This window comes from Cuculus canorus, chromosome 21 (assembly GCF_017976375.1).
Source record: "Cuculus canorus isolate bCucCan1 chromosome 21, bCucCan1.pri, whole genome shotgun sequence".
NCBI classification, from domain to species: Eukaryota; Metazoa; Chordata; class Aves; order Cuculiformes; family Cuculidae; genus Cuculus; species Cuculus canorus.
In genome coordinates, this window is record NC_071421.1 from 1,418,738 (window position 1) to 1,438,649 (window position 19,912).

General features: G+C 49.9%; 1 protein-coding gene across 6 annotated transcripts in view; it reads right to left on the minus strand.

Moving 5' to 3' along the window:
* Positions 1-8,670: 8,670 nt before the first annotated feature.
* Positions 8,671-19,912, minus strand: part of ACAP3 (ArfGAP with coiled-coil, ankyrin repeat and PH domains 3) — an 83,687-nt gene continuing 72,445 nt past the window's right edge. The window contains exons 11-25 of one of the 6 annotated variants that reach the window (XM_054085486.1): positions 19,138-19,250; positions 18,423-18,474; positions 17,857-17,957; positions 17,314-17,425; positions 16,525-16,733; positions 16,152-16,221; positions 15,933-16,027; positions 15,203-15,417; positions 14,534-14,638; positions 14,010-14,111; positions 11,087-11,179; positions 10,376-10,596; positions 10,110-10,219; positions 9,227-9,337; positions 8,671-9,121 (exon numbers count right to left, since the gene is read on the minus strand). In XM_054085486.1, the coding sequence (XP_053941461.1) occupies positions 8,974-9,121; positions 9,227-9,337; positions 10,110-10,219; positions 10,376-10,596; positions 11,087-11,179; positions 14,010-14,111; positions 14,534-14,638; positions 15,203-15,417; positions 15,933-16,027; positions 16,152-16,221; positions 16,525-16,733; positions 17,314-17,425; positions 17,857-17,957; positions 18,423-18,474; positions 19,138-19,250 (1,857 nt within the window). In that variant the 3' untranslated portion in view covers positions 8,671-8,973. Of the gene's footprint in view, positions 9,122-9,226; positions 9,338-10,109; positions 10,220-10,375; positions 10,597-11,086; positions 11,188-14,009; positions 14,112-14,532; positions 14,642-15,202; positions 15,418-15,932; positions 16,028-16,151; positions 16,222-16,524; positions 16,734-17,313; positions 17,426-17,856; positions 17,958-18,422; positions 18,475-19,137; positions 19,251-19,912 lie in introns of all 6 variants that reach the window. The other 5 variants (XM_054085485.1, XM_054085490.1, XM_054085488.1 and 2 more) reach the window with 5 other exon arrangements.

The following is a 19,912-nucleotide window of genomic DNA, read 5'->3' on the forward strand; positions in this document are numbered from 1 at the left end:
AGGAATGATTCAGATTTATGCTGCGATTCTAGAGATAATTGAGCGCCCTCATTCCATTGATGATATCTCTGCTCGTATGTTTGCTGCTTCTAGGGAAATTTTTGCCATGAACTGGGCTACTGAACTCATCTTTACCCGGTGACGAACCCATGTAGCCACAGGAGAAAAGATAAGGCAACAATGCCAGGTATTCACCTGGACAGGTACAGCTACCTTGTCTTTCATCCTGTGCCCTTTGTTTGACAGATGGGTCGAGGAGAGGCTCTGGGAGGGCAGACCCACAGCTGCTGTGAGGTCCGTAGCCCCAGAGCACATCATCTGTCAACACGGGAAGAGAAAAGCTGATACAAAAACCACCGCTCCACAAAGCCAAGTCAACAGCAGGATCCACTGTAACTCCGTATGGTCTCACCAACTCAGCAGGAGAACGGTCCAAGGGCGAGGGTGGCCAGAGAGAGGGCAGAGAAGGCGTGCGGTGACCCCTCGTTGCCCAGCAGCGCTCCCCACCCTGGAGGCATCCCGCAAGGACATTTCCTCCAGCTGCTCCTTTGACGCAAGCTCACAGGACAGGTGGATGTGGTGTTCCCTTCCAGGGGGTTGCCCATCCCGGGGGGAGGTTGGAACTGGATGATCTCCAAGTCCCTTTCCAACCCAAACTAGTCTATGATTCTGTGATTCCCTTCCACCCAGCGCATGGGGGAGCACACTGACTCCATGAAGTGTGTCCAGCCCCAAACCTCTTGACAATAACGTTCTTCAGCATCATCCACACCCAGGTGGCAAAGGCTTCTAACGTTAACCTTATAATCAGGCAGGCCTTGACCAGGATCTGTTGATTTTCAGACACAGCAATGCTCAGGAAACATGATTTTGTGCCTGACCTACCTGTGAGCTTTTGATTAAAGTCACTTGAGCTCCTCCTGACCTGGTGGGACTCCGTTTCCACCGTCCCCACCAGCGCTGTCCTGTGCACACAAATACATCGTGATGCTACAGAGACTTTCTGCCTTGCAGCCTGTGAGACCACCATCCCCTCCTGCAAGTGACAGACCGGCTGTGACCCCATTTGTCCTCTGTGTGCATCACCCCAGCTCCTTCGTTCCCTCCTGCTGCCCCACCACCATTCCTGCCCGTCTTCCCTAATGGAAATATACTCCCTTTCTGGGAGAAGAAAACACCACCCTCACACATGCTATAAAACAAGCAGCTTTTCTAGGAGGACATTACCTCTCCAGGGTTATTTCTGAGGCTGTTGTTGAATTGTTGAGCGGATCTGGCAGCAATAGGTAAGTGAGGACCAAAGTGGGTGAGTTCTGGTGTAGAGAACACGCAACAGCCGCTGCTTCTCCTCTTTGATCCTGACTTAGGAAGGTGCTAAGGGTCACTCCTGGGGAGCAGGACAGAGGATTGCTTTTCCCTCCTGCCAGCAGCTTGACCGTATTGGTAAAACCACGAATGCATTCTTGTTCAAGATCACTAAACCCTCCCGCGGCCGGTTCTGGCAACGCTCCGGTGTGACTCCAATTGCAAGACTCCTAACTGGTGTAGTAAAGTATTAGTCCCAGATTTTTGAAGATATTTAAGCCTTTAACCGTTGTTAACTACAGAAAGAAAGATATTGGAGGTCTGGGATCCTGTAATTGCATCGCAGTCTTTGGTGTATTTATCTTTGTGGGGCTGGGAGAGACCGGTCTCCATTTAGGGAATGGAAAGGGAGGAGGAAGGGGTGGCAGTGGGAGGCAGAAACAGGGTGGGGAGCAAGCCTTGTCTCCCCCAGGCTCTGTGCTTATAAATTTACTGTAAGGCCACGCAGCTCTCCTTCCATAAACGCTTTTAAGGACTGTGACGCTCCTGATTTCAAAGCATCCTTCCTGTTTAACTCCTTAGAAACACAGAATGCCCCGAGTCGGAATGGACCCACGAGGATCACCGAGTCCAACTCCTTCACTGAGGTCACAAGCCCGCCTGGATTCATTAATCGGGCTCTGTTTGTCCCTCCAGGGGAAAACAGGGGTTACACCACAATTTCTTTTTTCTGCCTTCGTTTTCCACGCTAAGTGCGATAGAAATCATGAGGCCAGGATAACCTTTCTTTTTTTCTTCTTCTTTTATTTCTCTGCCACGGCCACACAGTATGAGAGGAGTGGGGGAAGGATTGCTCTGGGATATGTGGGAAAGGGTGGTCCATGTGCAGGAGGTTGGTATTTGCACCCAGTGCAGTGTCTCCTTTTATAGGAGAGCCACCAGGGAACACATCAACCATTAACTGATTCAGGTGCTCAGAAGAAATACAAATGGGTGGGTTGGGGAGTGTGATCTGAGCGCCCCCCCTTCTCCCCAGGCTTCCTCCAAAGCACCCTGAAACCACACCATCACCAGAGAGCGTCACAGGAGCCCAAACAAAAACGCAGAGTATTTATGTGCTGTTCACTGCTGCAATATTCGAGCTGTGGGTTGCAGAGGAGAAGGAAAACGGGTTAAAAGGAGGCTGTTCTAAATCCAGTTAATACAGGTAAGAAGGCAAGAAACCCTACATGAATAAACCAAGCCAGAGAAGGAGGAGGGAAGGAGTTTCTCTAGGTTTTTATTAACAGTGTTTCAAGAGACAATAGAAGAGAAGGGAAGGAGAAAAAAAGGCAGACACCACAGCAACAGTTTTAAAATTGTACAAAGATAATAACATACAGAATATCTGGTTCCATAGTTACAGTCAGTACAGGCTGTGTAGGGAAAGGGGGAATTAAAAAACGTGTTACAAAGTTGTACTGAAAGCAGGCAAGTGAAGGAGGTTAATAGGTTATAGCGTATTTACAGCAAGCGTCAGCCCTGGCACAGCAGCTCAGCCATTCCGGGGTAAGAGGTGGATTAATCGGCCGCACCCAGCGGCGTCGACTTGGCTAAAGAACTCCTTTCTCTCTGTGCTGTTTAGATAGGAAGGTCTGGGAGCCTTAGCCAGGAGAAGGCTGCCTGCCTGCGGAACCCCAGAGCAGGAAAGGCTTACGCTATTCGGGAGTCGGGAGCCTCAGGTTCCGCGTAGAGAGCTCCCAGGATGGGGAAACCGCGCTAAAACTCATGTCCTGTTGGAGGGCATGATGGATATGGGAGTCAACCGAGACACATTTACAGATCCATTGACCTGAAGACAACCACCTGGCTGCTCCCAACACATCACCTGTTGGAGCACAGGGACGTACAAACAAAACGTGCTCCTTCCTGGCCCTCAACGCGAGGAAGGTGCTAGTGCCGAGGTGTGTTTGTGGACCATCTCAGCTGCTGCACTACAAACACACGTGGTCCTCCTCGCGCCTTGGAAGCTATCCTGGCTGCTGCCCCCCCCGCCCCGTCCCCCGCTCCCTCCCCGTAACGGTTCAGCTGCCCCCGCGCGGGGGACGCGGCTCGGGAGGGACGTACCTCGGCCCAAACTCCCTACGAGGCTGAGGAGCCAGCAGGCAGACTGATATGAATCCCATTCCTATGGAAACAGCACTCTATATTTTGGAATATCAAAAAAACCCACAAACCCTTGTTTGTTCAGAACTGCCTCTCCCCCTCCTCCTGCTCGGTCCCCTCTCCCCCAGCCGCCGTCCTCCCCTCGCACACTCACACACGCGCACTCGCCCAGCTCACCCGTGGGTTCGTAGCCCATTTAATCCGTTCATCCCTCTTTGTCTTTGGTTGAAAGCAATAACGCTCGGGCAGTGAGGAGAGAGAAGGGGGTTCAGGGACAGTCGAGCAGCACAGCAACACCACAGCAGCTCAGCACCAGCAACTGTGTGGCGGCCACCGGACAATAAGTTAATCAGTGCATTGCTTTAGGAGGTCTTTTCTTTTTCTCTTGCATAAATAACGGCCATTTTTGCTGCTCTGAGATGTCACTCATCTATTTTACGCGAACCACAGTCTCAGCTTGTCAAATCTTTTTCTTTGAAGGCATAAGCTCTTCCAGTTTTATGTTTCTCCTCTAGACTGGAATTTTTTACCTCACAGAGACCATCTCAGAGACAACAATATCAAAGTAACCTGAGGCTTCCCCGGATGACATGAGGAGAGGGAACACTGCGGGCTGTCGTTTCAACTTGCCAGCACCTGACTCACCCCACCTGGAATCAGACCCCAGCGAGTCAAACCGAGACCACCTGCCCAGGCACTTGGTTACAGGGTTTGGGTCGAGCCAAGCAAAAGCTCGGACAGGTATAGAAACGGTCGCCCAGATCACAAAAAACTCAAAAGGTGGCAGAATCTGCGCGGCTGAGGTGAGGCTTTGGGTCCGTTTGCGTTTTGACGATGCCTGGCATGTTGCTTTCTAGACAAAGGCAAATCTCACGTTAACTGTGGTAGCAACCAAGTTACTGTCATCGAGATAACGCTCGCGCTCTTTGAAAAGAAAAGAAGAATGAAGAGAGAGTAGTTTAGGCATTAGGGATTTCAAACGAGATCGTACAAGATAAATACAGCTGTATTTGAAGAAGGGGGAAATGATATCCATTCTTCCCCAGAGCCGGGTTGGTTGTTGACTTTGCTGAAAACCAATTTTCTGTACAACTTTCCCACTCTCCTCTCCAAACACGCACGTACCCACATACAACCCAACCAAAAAAAATCAAATAAACACAGAAAACATTGAGACGTGCCTCCTTAGTAATATTTTTTTTCTTTTCCTGGAGAACCTTTTTTGTTTAAGAAACTGCAGGATGTACTGAAGTGCTTGATTATATGTCAAACCAGAGGCACCAAACGCCTCACGATCTGTATAATGACAATAGAAAGGGGGGGGAAAAAGGGGGAAAGGAAAATTGTGGGGGGAAAAAGGCAGGTTTTGAAAAACATTCCCTAACAATGCTACAAAAAAAATCCTGACATTAAATACAGACAAACTGTATTGAATAAAAATTGCACTAGTCCTCTGGGCACAGCAATAATAAATTAAATACTTAACAATTCCACTGATTAAAAAAAAAAGACAGCACAAAATCCATAACAAAAGAACATAAACCCCCCAATACTGTATGTAGGAAAAGTGCACAAAGTCGCTTTATACATGGAATCTAAATAAAGTACCAATACATGTTAAATAGATAAATTGTCTTGCAAGACACCGCTTTTTGCATCATATTTACATACGCTTTAACTTCATGTACTTCAGCAGTGAGTCTGAGCTTCAACGGACCGAGCTGTACATGATTCTTGTGGTGTTCTCATGAGCCACGAATGCCGATGGTGAAATAAAACGACCCAAAGCGGGAGCCACATCTCCAGTTCTCGCTGGCTTACAGGAAGGAGCAGTCTTATTTCCAGCTTCTTGTAAAAAAGCTGGGAAACCGATTGGGGTGTTTGAAGTTGCCGTAAAAAACCATTGCTAGGCAATGACCACGCTGAAATTCATTACCAGAGTAAGACCATCGCGGTAGCAAAGCATATGTTTTGATTTCAAGATCTTTGAAGGACCCGGAAAGATGCCAGCTTTGATTCCATATGGTCTTTTTCTTGGAAAGGGCCTGACTTGAGGGGACCTCAGCACTGACAGATGTCTAAATTGACACAGATCAGTATAAAACGGGATAGGATTATCAAAGAGAATTCGTTATGGAGAATCCCTCGGTTCCTAACGCAGGAAGCAGAGCAAGTTCTCAGCAGGATACTGGTCCTGAGCACACCGAGCGCTGATCTGGATGCCGCAGGGCAAATCCAAGCGATCTAACGACAAGCACAGCACAGTCCTGCTGAAAGCACACCCACGCTTAAGGGCTTTGCAGGCTCAGCACCACAACTCATTTCGCTGGACAACAGCATCCAACCCTGTCTGAGCTCTACACGGAGCAGGGAGGTCATTTCACGCGTTTGTGAGCCTCCAGGTTTGCTCCTGACCCCACTCCCACAGTGACGCTGCCACTCGCGGCAGAGCAAGCGGGCTCCTCTGACAAGGACTGTAAGAAGTAAAGCACCACCCTGCTCAGCAGGAAAGTCCACTTAAATTGAGGATAACTTTTACCGAAAAGAAGACAAAGTCCAACGCGAAGGCCCGAAAGATGAAACTCCATGAGAACGTGAAGTGGCAACCTGTAATCCTGCAGGAGAAACGCGGAGTGGGCAGTGATGCTGGCTACACCCTCACATGGGCATCAGGAAGAAAGAGATTTAATCCAGGGCATCTGAAATGCAGACTGAAGGAGATGATGTAGCAGCACCATGGCAAGAGCTGTGCACAACGCACAGCTGCCAACATTTGGTATCACTTACAGAGGTTGGAGACAGCCCTCTTCGTTCGGTGATGGGTCTCCAGCGTCACACGTGGGAGCTACAATCAAAATACAGTCCCTACTTTCAAAGAAACTACGGATTTATACATCCTAGCACTCCTCTGAAACTGAATTGTAACAACGATGACATTTTATGCCACGCTGGTGGTTCCGAATCACTCCCGGGGATGCCACACAATAGGAACACAGACTGAGCGAGCTGCCCTCTGCCAGCTGTTAAGGGCATGTCCTACAGCTTCAACTCAGAGAGGAGTTCAGAGGGAGTTTTGCCTGGCTAAAGGCTGGAGGGGGGTTCAGACCAGGCTTTGAGCAGCTACGAAGGGTGAACGCAGGTCTGTGTGGTGCACTGCCCCTCCAACCCAGCAGCGCGCTGGGAATCAGCAGGTTCAGGCAAGGCAGGAGGCACACAGCCCAGGATGTGCAGAGCACTGCCCTCCTGGGACAGAAAGAGTGGGGTGATGGAGGAAAAGCCATGAAAAACCATTGCCGATGATAAAAAAGCTGATGGAACCAAGCTCATCAATTTTCATTTTTCAGGATTGGCGGAAGGAGATTGTTTATTACTCAGAAGAGGGGTAGATGAGGTACTTAAGGATATGGTTTAGTGGCAGATAGGTGTGGTTGGACTCGATCATCTCAGAGGTCTTTTCCAACCTAGTGATTCTATGATTCATGGAAGCATGAAAGGCCCTGGGGACAGATTTTGCCCTGCTGTTGAGCTGCAGCCGTTTCAGCACAGCCACCAGGACCATTTCAGATTCACAGCTGGGACAGATCACAACTCACCGCGCTTTCAAAGCTCCAAAGGAATGAGAAAGCTACAAGACAAAGATGGACTTTGAGATCCAGATTGCACAGACAGAAAACCATGGTCCGGCTGCAGCAAGATATGGGACAGCACGCTCCTAAGAAAGCAGGGACTGTCCCGTGAACCGAGACGACACCCTACTAGAGTCTGAGGGGAGTCTCTATTGTTCTACTTTTAGATGTGTGGGTGGACACCGAGTGCAGTTGGTGTTGTCTTGAGTAAAGAGCTGGATCACTGTCGCTCCAGTAGCTGAGGACACAATTCTGTTAACAGAAATAACCCTGCAAAGGTTTAATCTGCAAAGGGCTGCAGCGTGGCAGCGGCCAACACGAAAAAAAAAGTAAAAAGGCCAAGCCCGTATCAGATGAAAAACAGTATGATTGTGTATCACTGCTGATGTAATGCAGGAGGATGGGAAACAGCCTGGTATTCTTGTGTTCCTTGTGACATCGTGATTCCCTCAAGATGCCAGCACTATCCATAAGGCACTGTGGCCCATCCCCAGAGCCAGCAGCCCAGGCAGGGGCGAAACCGGCCGTGCGCTGCCGCCCACGAGTCCTGAAAAGCTCCACTATCCACTGCAGTTGAGGGCATTCAGAAGAGGCTCTTACAGGAGCACATCTCAGCGTGGCATCCAAACTGCCAGCGGTACACGCGCTCCGTTAGCCCTCCCGAGAGAGGAACGCACGGCGGCAGCAGCCTCAGAACAGACCACAAACACAGCAAAGTGCTCCAAGTAGAAACACATTCCCCCACTCCAGCAAAGAACAACACAAGAAAAAAGGAAAGAAACACAAAAGATTTTGCCGGTTATTGGAATTGGGGAACTCCAAAGCCCCTGGGCCAGCTGCTGAGATGCCCTGCTCACATGCTTCAGCATTCGTGGGGAGAGCACAGAGGGATATCCATGCAAGTAGAAGTCTCCTTCACAGAGATGCTAAGTCAGAAAATTGAAGTGACCAGGAAATCAACTGAACCAAAGTCAAATTGCATCGTGCAAGCCAGCCGTTAGGTGGTGGGAGTTAGACGTGGCTTTTCTTCCCTGACACAAAGCCCATCGCCAGCGACAAGCTTCTCCCAGCCTCAAAAAAATTAGCACTGCTGCTTCCATAACACTATGCAGATTGCATCTTGGCCCGGGAAGCAGGCGAGCTATGGCTTTGACCAGCTAACCACCAAAGGCAAAAAAAAAAGGGGAGCATGGCTGGTATAGTCCTGAGAGCAATTAAGGTGAATAGCCATCGCTCTCAATCCTACCCCTTCTGTTGTGCCTTCTGAAGCGAGAGGGCTCTGCCCCACAAAACAGCCTATTCCTGACTTGGAGGTCATCTTTGAGTTTTCTGAATTGGCCCCAGCAGCTCCCGAACGCCGCAGCAGCCCCCCGAGAGAGCAAGGCTGCTGCTTGCGCTGCCACGACAGAGGGCTCCACGACAGAATCCCTTCCAAACAAACTGTTCAGACGAGAACTCAGTGCGTGGTAACGACACCAAAGCAGAGGCAGGTTCGTCTGATCGTGTTGTCGTTGGGTTTCTCCTGGCGATAGAGGGTTTCCTTTTCTTCTCTTTTTTTTTCTTTTTTTTTTTTCCCTCTTTTTTCTTTTTTTCTTTTTTTTTTAATGCTAAACTCCTCTCCCATACTCTTCACACACTCAAGTCCACGCGCCATGGTCTGTGGTTATGCCCTAGGAGTTTCCTACACAAAATCAACCATCCAGTAGTCAAGCATGAGAACGTTAACAATAACAGGAAAGACCCCTTTTTCCTTCCTGGGTGCATCTCAACCTATATGTGCAGGCATCAAAAACAGACCAATCTGCAAGAAACACCAATATAGCAAGGATGGGGCTCTCAAGGCTTCTAGAATCCAGCCCAACTTCCAGAGAGCGAAGGGGAGGTGGGGGCTTTGTCACTAACACTCATCTATATTAAGGCTGATGAACTCCTGAATACACTTCCTGTACTGCAGCTCAGTAGGGCTGTTGCTGGGATATTGACCTGGTTGTCCAAAGACACCCTCTGCTTCTCGCATTTCCTCATTCATTCGAGCCAGACGCAGCCTGGAGTGAAACAGAACACAAGGGAGAGAGGTTTCGTTACTCCCCGGTGGTTATTTACGCGCAGTGTTCCTGCGTACCGGCACTACAAGGCCTGGCTGCACTTACAACGTCACTATGTCTGCGTTGGCTGCCTGGACGGCGATGCTGAGCGGGTCCTGCCCGTCGCCGTCCACCGCGTGCTGATTTGCCCCTCGCTTGAGGAACAAGCAGACCTGACTGCAGAAGGGAGAGAAAAGACCATCAGAGCAGAAATTCCAGCTCTCCCATGGGAGCGGGCAGAGGGCACTGTCCTTCCACACGCAGGCACAGCTTCCATTGTTTTGGTCTAAATCAGCAGTCACAGAATAGGGTGGGTTGGAAGGGATCTCAAAGCCCATTCAGTTCCACCTCTGCCATGGGCAGGGACACCTCCCACTGGATCAGGGGCTCCAAACCCCATCCAACCTGGCCTGGAACCCCTCCAGGGATGGGGCAGCCACCACTGCTCTGGGCACCCTGGGCCAGGGCCTCCCCACCAGCACAGCAAAACATTCCTTCCTAAAATCTCATCTCAACCTCCCCTCTTTCAGCTAAAAATCATTCTCCCTCGTCCTCTCCCTGCACTCCCTGATCCAGAGCCCCTCCCCAGCTTTCCTGCAGCCCCTTTCACTACTGGAAGCTGCTCTAAGGTCTCCCTGGAGCCTTCTCTTCTCCAGACTGAACAACCTCAACTCTCTCAGCCTGGCCTTGAAGGAGAGGTGCTCCAGCCCTCCGATCATCTTTGTGGCCTCCTCTGAACTTGCTCTAAGAGGGTCCCAGTGCCCCCCAATCTGCCATGAGGGCAATTGTCCTCATGACAATGAAGTTATTGATGGGATATAAAAAGGCAAATAACCAATTCATCAAAACCCATCTCCCTCGGCCGCCTCACCCCATGACTCTCAGCGTTAACGCTGATCCTCAGTCCAAGGGTGATGGAAGCGTTCAGAGCAATGTGCAAAGACCTTACCCAGTGTGCCCGAGGTACGTGGCATGATGCAAAGGAGCCCGGCCTCGGCTGTCTCTTTGGTTCACGTCTGCCCCGTTCTGCAGCAGGAATTCACAGGCTATCAAGGAGCCCTGCCAAGGGAAAGGGGAATCTCTACATGAATCCAGCCAGCAGTACCGAGAGGACACATAAGCACAGAGGAGGCTGTAAGCTGCCCGCTGTCGGGGCACTCTGACCTAGAATCAAGACTTCGTATTCCCAAACGTGGCCTCCCAGCCACAACGTACCCCCATCACAGCTTGAATCAGAGGAGTTTTGTTTTCATCTTCATCATTCACCCAGTTGATCTCAGCCCCATGCGCCAGTGCTTCTGCCATGAGAGGCAGGTTTCGGGCTTGTGCTGCCTTGTAGATCAACAAGCCAGGATGCAGCTCCCTCAGGTCCTCCAAATCCGATGCTTCCTGTTCAATCTCTGCTTCACCACTTGACTCCTCTGAAACCTCGCATTCTATGGGGCAGAAAAGGATGGAGAGAGATGACCCAAAGGTTTCACACTTCCAATTCTTATGTTCCCTGTTGTTCTTGGCACCAAATGTTCCCGACTATCCCTTCTCTCTTAGCAGCAGCCACTCCCCACACTTCCATAGAGATCATAGAATGGTTTGCATTGGAAGGAACCTCAAAGATCATCTAATTCCAACCCCCTGCCATGGGCAGGGACACCTCCCACTGGCTCAGGCTGCTCAAAGCCCCATCCACCCTGGCTTTGAACCCCTCCAGGGATGGGGCAGCCACACCTTCCCTGGGCAACCTGGGCCAGGGCCTCTCCACCCTCATTGTGAAGAAATTCCTCCTTACATCTAAGTCTAAACCTTCCCGGCTCCTGTTTATAGCCATTCCCCTTAGAGCTATCGCTACACGCCTTTGCCAACAGTTTCTCCCCAGCTTTCCCGTAGCCCCTTCGGGTACTGGTACCACCAAGAGCCTGCGGCACCCACCTTCCTCTGTCACGCTGTCCACCACCGAGCCAAACACCAGGATATCTGTGCTGCCATCTGTGCTTCCCCCGAGTCCGCTGTCACTGCTCAGACCTGCAGGGCCAACAGAAGACAAACCAAGGCCATTTTAATACACAGGCATCCCAGTCCCAGCTGAGACCACAGGGGCTGCGCAGGACGTCACACACACACGGCACCAGGCACTGCTGGTAGGGGAGAGGGGGACTGCTAGCCCGTTTAGCCCCGCTCAATAAAACTGCCCAAGGAAAAATTGCAAAGCCTTATGGTGTCCGTGTCCCCACGCTGCCCTTCATGCAGGGATGCTCCAACACTGCCATGGCACTTTGAACTGGCGAGGACAGCCCTTGCTGCAATCCATGAGGGATGCTGTGACGTAGACTGGAGCAGAGCAGCAGCAGAGACAGCTTTGCAGCAGGTTAGGCAGTGTCAGGAGCAAATAAAGACACTCCTCTGCTTTTACAACTAATAACCACAGTTTCCATTCTAACCGTGCTCTCCTCAGAGCTTTTCAGCTGTCACTGGGGCACCTGCTCTTGTGACAGATTGACTGTGACTGGACCAAATCAAAAACAGTGTTTATCTCAAGTCAGATTCTTAAAGCTTTGCCCACTGGCTCCTTCACCTTCACAGACATCCCATCCCTTCCCCAACAGCGCTTCCCTGCTTAGGTGGGGAACATCACAGGAGAGCTGACTATGTACAAGAAATGGAGTCATGAAGAGATGAAGCAACTTGACCAAGGTCAAACAATGCGTCAGTGGCGGAGCAACTTCATACCTTTTCCATCTTGCACCCAAAAGCAGTCAAGAAAATGACAAAAAGGAAGGAAGAAGCACGTGCAGGAATTGCCCCTGCAGGAACACGGACGGCACGTCTTCGTCTAGAGGGATGTCCAGTCCCCCTTGGGATCTCTGGCTGGACTCAGCCTCTTGCTCCTTCTAACTTCCCAATGACTCTAAGGGCTGGGAGTGTCTGTCCTCTCAGAATTCAAGAGGTTAAGTCCCTGTGATCTACTCCAAGACTTACACTCAAACCACTGCGATGAGAAAGAAAACAAAGCCAGGTTGTAGCTAACAAAATGTTTCTCATATATGAGCAGAGTAGGCTTTGCAAAGAGTAACGGCAGGAAAGCCTGTGAGAACGAAAGAGCTGAGCCTTGAAAACCAGAGCAGAATAAGGCACCCTAAAGGCTGTCTGTTGAAAGCTTCAGAGCAGCTACAGCCCGGGCCCAGATAAAGAACAGTCTCTAAAGCAGCGGTCCTGAAATCATGGCTCGCACGTAACCCTTCAGCAAAGGAGATAGAGAAGGTGAAACAGGAAAGGTTTAAAGAGGCACTTATCACCCTCAGCAAGTGCACAGACCAAGCCAAGTGGTGCAGCTGACACGCCAGAAGGACCGGATGCCATCCAGAGGCACACGGACAAGCTGGAGAGGTGGGCCCACGTGAACCTCATGACGTTCAACAAGGTCAAGTGCAAGGTCCAGCACGTGGGTTGGGGCAACCCAGAGCGTCAATACAGGCTGGGGGACGAAGGGAGCGAGAGCAGCGCTGGTGAGGACTTGAGTGCTGGTGGGTGAAAGCCAGACATGAGCCAGCAACATGCACTCACAGCCCAGAAAGCCAACCGTATCCTGGCCTGCATCCAAAGAAGTGTGAGCAGCAGGGCGAGGGAGGGGAATCTCCCGCTCTGCTCCACTCTGCTGAGATCCTGCAGTCCTGCACCCAGCTCTGGAGCCCTCCGCACAGGAAAGACAGAGACCTGTTCGAGCAGGTCCAGAGGAGGCCACAAAAATAATCCGAGGGATGGAACACCTCTCCTGTGAGGACAGGCTGAAAGAGTTGAGGTTGTTCAGCCTGGAGAAAAGAAGGTTCTAGGGTGACTTTAGAGCAGCTTCCAGTACTGAAAGGAGGCCTATAAGAATGATGGGGATGAACATTTTAGCAGGGCCTGTTGTGACAGGACAAGGGGTAATGGTTTCAAACTAGAAGAGGGGAGATTTAGCCTGGATACGAGAAAGAAGTGTTTTAAAATAAGGATGGTGAGACACTAGCAGTGGATGCCCGCATCCCTGGAAACATTCAAGGTTGGGTTGGATGGGGCTCTGAGCAACCTGACCTGGTTGAAGCTGTCCCTTGCAGTGGGGTTCGACTAGAGACCTTTAAGGGTCCCTTCCAACCCAAACCATTCCACTCTGTTATGTCAGCACAAGAACGACTCCAACGAGGCCACATGCCACTAGTCTAGATTTCCATCAAAAGAAGAAAGGAGGATCTGGCTCCTATCACATGAACGTTAATAAATCAAATTTCCAGTTCTGTTTCTCCCGAATCAGCAACAGAATTTCTATTTTCTTCTACAGGAGAAAGACAAGGCATCGCCCAAACATTGTTGATTAATGATGCCGAATTCCTTGAAACTGGAATAGCTTTTAAATCCCTGACTCAGACAAGCACTAAAGCCTGTGATTTTCCGCTGGGCTGACTCAGGACCTTAAATATTTCTCCTAAGTTCACACGATGCCCAGTAGGTTTAAAAAGTTACCACTCCTCAGCTGAGGATGATAACGGACCACACGACCAGACCGTGAGATGTGGGGCATTTGAAGCAAGCACTTCTTATTCTCTATTTGCCATGAGACCCCCACAAGTACAAGATTGGATCCTTTACCTCATCTGAAGGACACTTGTTCCTTTAAGATGTAATAACTTGACTGCTGGAAACCCTAAGAAGCTTTTTGCCTTTTGAAAGCCAGCCAGCCTGTTTATCCCACAAGGGTCGGGTGTTGTATGGGTTCCAATCATTTGGCCAAAAGAAACTACACAACTGCCTCTGCAGCTCGGTTTGGACAAGTCAAATTTGGATGTCTCTCTTGCTGCTAGCTGCCAGAGCGTCACCTTACCTCCGTCCAGGAGGAACGGCGTACCGCTCCCACCGGGACCAATGCCACTGCCACTCCATGGGCCACCTGCTAGCGGATGCTGCATAGAGATGTGGCTGGCACCTAGAGGAAGGTGGACGGAATATGAGGGGAGTTCATCGTCACAAACACAAAAAAAAAAAGAAAAAAATTGTCCGCAGTAAGACTTGCTAAAAAAGGAGAAAAAAAAATTAAAAGCCAAAACTAAAACCAGAAAAAAAGGCCAATGGAATGCATAGTCTGGGAGTAAAAGACGTTGGGGAAAAAAATCCCATCCACCAGAATGCAAACACCAGGGACTGACTGGGTAGGATATTAAAACAATAAAGGCAACAACAGAGCAACGGGCTGGAGTGTTTCCATCTAACTCCCCATCACTCTTCTGAAGTATTTACCCTCTCTCCAGGGAGGCCGATACCTTGCCTTAGGTCTGGTGTGACGCACACGCCCCAAGAGAGCTGCGAGGTCAAGCGTGCCAGAAGCAGAGACACTTTCTTTGTACTTACTGCGTGGGCCGGAGCCAGCACCAGTGTCAAAGTAGGAGAAGAGAGAGTCCAGCTCATCAGGGCAGAAGAGGGAATCTCGACGGAACTTCCTCTCCAGCGTAGCTGCTGCTGGGCACGGAGAGATGTTGAAAGACGTAGTTAATAATGTGCAAATGAAGAAAGGGGACAGTTCTACAGCTGCACCTACACAGGCTGAGCTTGCATGTCCAGTGCACCCCACTCACACCCATGTACGCCACAATATAACAAAGAGGTGATGACAAACTGCAGACCGAGTCATCCCAGAGCATTCTGAGCAGCCAGAACCCTTCGTAAGCATGGGCTCTCTTACAGACCAGGCAGGGAAAAGAAAAGGATTTGTAACTTATTAGAGAGTAGGAAGATGGAATACAAAAGAGAAGACACAAAGCAAGCTCAGAAGTTGGTGGATCACTCTGTGATCTTCTCTGTTAGCCACAAAGACCACCTTAAATCGATGGAAAATGTTAGGAAATTGTTTTAAAGTCCTGTTTCATGCAACAGCATTTTTGTTTATACCTCTGGCAGGCTGTGGGTCCGAGAGAAAGAAGGGGGCACCCATGTTATTAGGGCAGCGTGTCCACACCTACACAGAGCAGTGGGCAGGCAAACACAGCTCTGCATGGTGAGTGGGGCAAAGGGGGTTCCCACCTGATGACAACATTGCTGGTGATGCATTGCCGGCTTCGTGGCGGTACTTCCGACGAGCCGTGGGTGCTTTCGTGGTGCTGTTGTGTCTCTGGCACTTCTTCACACACCAGCGCCGCGGTTTCCGTTCATTCTCTGTTAAAGCCTCCCCATTTGGCAGCTTCTTCAGGAATTTCTTCTCCACGTACTTCACCTTGATCCAGGCTTCCTTGTCCTGCCTAGGAGAAGGACGGCATAAAGCTGTGTGCAGGGCCATATGAATCGCCTAAGGCAAACGGCGACAAGGAGATGGAGCTGCTTTGGGTCGGTTTTATTAACCTGGCTTTGAGTCCTAAAAATCACTGAGATCTGTATTAAGAAGGGAGAGTTTCTCAAACCTAAAAATATCCCTCGTTTCAAAGCAAAAGCAATAAGTGCAATGTGTAGGTGAGAGTGGAATGAGATGTTCAGCCCCAGGCAACACCCTGTGCTACAGCTACACACATTTAAAAGGTTCCAGACCAGGAAAACCCAACAAGCCCTAGTTCCCAAGCATGTTTCACCAGGCAGCTGGCTGGTAACGCCCCACTGACCCAGACTAGCCAGGGAGGATCACCTGAGTGGTTTGGAACCTCAGCAAAGGGCCAGGCACGCTCAATCTGACTTTCCAGAGAATTCAGGGTACTGGGTTTAGATGTGTGGATGGATAGCTTTCCACAGGACCAAGACAACCAGTGTGTGCTCTCAGACTCACCTGGAGCTCCCTGCTGTTGGTTTCTTAAGTCCCAACTCTTCACACTGTGCCTCATAAATCTGATTCATGGTACTGTTCCCCAGCTCACACATCAGCTGCAATACAACAGGGAATCCATGAAATCTTTGGGAGAGGAGCTACCTTCCCTCTAGGTTGCCACCAAGACTCCCTCCACGCCCACCGTTCCTCTATCTCTTGCCGTTAAAAGCCAACACTCACTTTCAGTAACTCTGGCTCCCAGGAATCCAGTGTAAGAGATCGAACTTTAGAGCAGTGAACACCCAGACTCCTATTTAACAGAAAGGAAGGAAATGGAAATGGTTACATGCCCCAAAATAGACCTGCTCATGCATCATACGATAAACAACATCAACCCAGTTTTTATGTACTTATCTGTACAGATACAGCTAGAGCAGAGGTTTATGCTCTAGGATATCTGGTGCACCTGCACACGCAGGTACTGCAGCAAGCAATTACTTTTCATTCTACCTGTACAAACATTATAATCACTTGTAATTCAGTCTCCCTCATTTTTCCCAGGAGCCTGCAATCCCCGCCCTGCCTGGTGGCACAGAGCACACGCACGCAGTACCTGTGGATACCAGAGCACTCGATGCACAGCAGAATGCCCAGGTTGATACTGGCCCAGCGAGGATCGGGCTGACCGCAGTCACAGCACTGGTCGTTCCCAGGGGTGCTCTGCACTCTCTGCAAGATGGTCTCTCCTTTCCCACTGCGGTCCCGGGAATCAGTAGCAGAATCGATGCTGCTAGTTGATGGAGAAGCAGTCCGGTCAAGCCTCTGCAGGGAAAAAACGATTCTAGGATTCTGCAAAGCCCTGGGGAACAAATCCAAGCTTTGCACAGCAGAGGCATTGATAGGAGGCGTTATCTGAAGAAGAATAAACTAAGGCTAGCCCGAGAAGGGAACGGATAAAGCCTCATTGATGTTGATTATTGCCAGAAGACGGTGCCGCACCCCATCCCCGCTCTGAGATCGCAGGCAGCACGCAGAGCCTAGTCTGGCAAACTATTTGCCATCATAGTGCCCTGCTCGCACTTGTCCCAGCTAGGGAGAAAGCTCTTCCCAGTGAAACGCTATTCCTAGGGGAACATGAATGCAGAGAGTGATGGCAAGAACGCGAACTTGTTAGGACAACACTGATTTAAAGCCTTGCCTTTCCTCCAGTCCAGCTTTATCAGTGTGGCTTTGGTTGGTGAATAATTGTTGCCTTTGAGTTGGCACTCACATCTGCTCTCTTCCTTGAGGGCAGGGGAATATTTCCAGATGGTCTACTCAAGCACTCTGGACCTACCACAGCCCAGAAGGCCACTATCAGGGTTTTAAGACAATTATTGATCTTTCACGACCCTTCACTCACCTCAATATAGTAGCTGTCGGGACTCTCCCGGTAAGCAGAAGCAATGCTCGCTTGAACAGCCTGAATCCAGGCCTGACGCAACTTCTCCGAGTCAGCCTGCAGCATGCAGCTCCTGCCAAGGAAAGAAGGGAGTTGGAAAGAGCAAAAGGACCAGGTGCATGTTTTGGTCAAAACTGTTCCACTTCATCCTCAGCACTGCCATTCCAGCGGGGGCAGCGTCCTCAACTGACAGGCAAAGGGGCAAAAATAAATCCTACATGCTTGCACCACCAGAGGTCTTTCCTCTTCAAACACTCCAGGCAGGTCTGCTAGCTGTTTAGAAGAGCTGACCGTTACCAGCTTCACTCTCTGTTAGTATTTGTGGTCTAAATCTGGCTTACACTGATGTCTGAAGAACTTTATAGAGACTCCGAAGTACAGGCGATGGTATCTCCCAACCAACGCTTAACAGCCCAGGGCAGCATCTGCTCAAATTTAATCTCTTGCAGTTCCAGACACAGTCCAACCACCATGAGGATGGCCTAGAGAAGCCACCAAACTTACTTGGTAGGTGAGACGACCTCAAAGCAAAACCTCCTCTCTATGTCTTCACATGGCTTCACAGTACAGAGCCGCAGGTCTTCCACCACTACCGTGAGGACATCCTGAAAGGGTGAGAAAGGTTGTTTTGTTGGCTCCCTGAATCTGTGTCATCATCAGACCTCTCAGAAAACTCCTTCTCAAGCCCTGCTGGTCAGCAGGTGCCCAGTCCAGACTGAGCAGAGCCAGCCCACCCTGGGTAACTCCAGGGCAACAAGAAGGAGTTATACCAAATCAAAGCATGGGACAACATGCACTCGAAGAAGCGGGCTTCCCCGGGACTTCACCAACTTCCTCTGCTGAACAGGAATATTTAGATCACCCCAAATACCATCTGCTGCCACTTGGTTTTCAGTACAGCCTGACTTCGGAGCACAATAATGCCCAAATGGCCTCACTGTCCCTCTGACCCAATTTTCCTCCCCACTTCTTCCACCTCACTCCCAACCATGGTGCACAGGTCCCCAGCAAAGTAGGACAGCACGCAAGCTGACTAATCTGCCAGCATCACTTGGGGTATTTTCACTGACCTTTAGCTTTTTCTGGTACACCAGCTGACTGTTCTGTATGGAGAACCACCTCCTGCAGGCAGAGAGACCGAGACATCAGAACACGTGAACAGCAGAGCTACGGGCACACAGTTTGTTCTGTGGCAGAGCAGGATAGCTCTGGGTTTAACAAGAGTGCTTCGAATGGTGTATGCTTTGAATTGATCCCAAAGCCAAGTAAAAGATCTCCTAATATCACATCATTTCTGTTATGCGAGAGGAGGAAATGTAGGTCAAAAAGGCATTGATCTCACACATTCGAAACTCACTGGAAGGGGCTGAATCCTTCTGCAAAATCATGTACAAAACCCCTTGATTGTCTCAAGGGAAACTAAACACACAAATATCAGGTAAGGCTAGAACATGAAACCTTTGCTTCCAGTTGCCCAAGGTCTCCGGCAGCCGCAGAGCCTCCTGCCTAGTGCAGGATGCATCCAAGCCTGGTGTTCCCAGTGACCTATCAGATGGAATATTTATAAATGGATCCTGAAAGAAAAGTCTCTGTATGCAGAAACTATCAAACCAAGCTCATTTTAACTATTTTAGCTATTTAGCTTTTAACTACTTAGCTCAGAGTCCCTCCAGTGATGGTAACAGTTGCTAAGACCACTAAAAGTGAAGGGTGTTCCTGTACAGGCGGTATTAGCCGTGTTCCGTCTTAGCCCAAATATCAAACAGAACAGGAGTTACTACTCACCGATTCCACGTTTTGAAAGCATTGCTAGCTCTCTTGAAGAGGTAGCCTTCCATGACCACTCCATTCGGGGCATCAACATTAAATTCCACCTTTGAGTCATCGTAGGAGAAATCCTGCAAACAGAAAGAGACTGAGACTAACGCAACTGCGCTCTCTAGGATGGAGACGAGGCCAATGAAAACAGCAACTGGAGAAAAACATCTGTGTCGGAGTTCTAAGGTTCAGGCAGAGCTGTGTGTCACAGCACATCCCTGTGCCTTCGCAGGTTGCAGCCAGGAGTAAGTCATGAATTATTCTCATTCCTGTAAGCTTATCTGTCCCTGGTGTCTGCAGGAAAGCACTACACGTGCTGCGTTTCCCCTCTCTGGCAGCTGTTAGGGAGAAATGCAGGCAGCTTATCATCATGAGGGCTTAAAATTCCCCAAATCTGGGGCAGCCTGCAATGGGAAATAAAGCAATAGAGGTGCTTTTCACTGGCCAAGTGAGTTAGCAATGCCGCTGCCACCTCTCTGTTCTGCAGGGGACCAGGAACAGAACGAACCCCAGCCTCTTCCCCAAGGAAAACGGGTATGATGATTTCTAGGGAGGAAGACTTATCAATTCCCTTTTCATTAGCTATCATCACATGTCATCTCCAACCCGCGCTCACTCAATTCTCTGCGCTATGCTACCGGTCAGGGCTGATTTGTCAGGCTTGGCACTGATTCATTAGTCAGATCTCATAGATTCTGACAGCTGGTGAGCAAGACACAGAGCAGAGAGAATAGCAGCTATC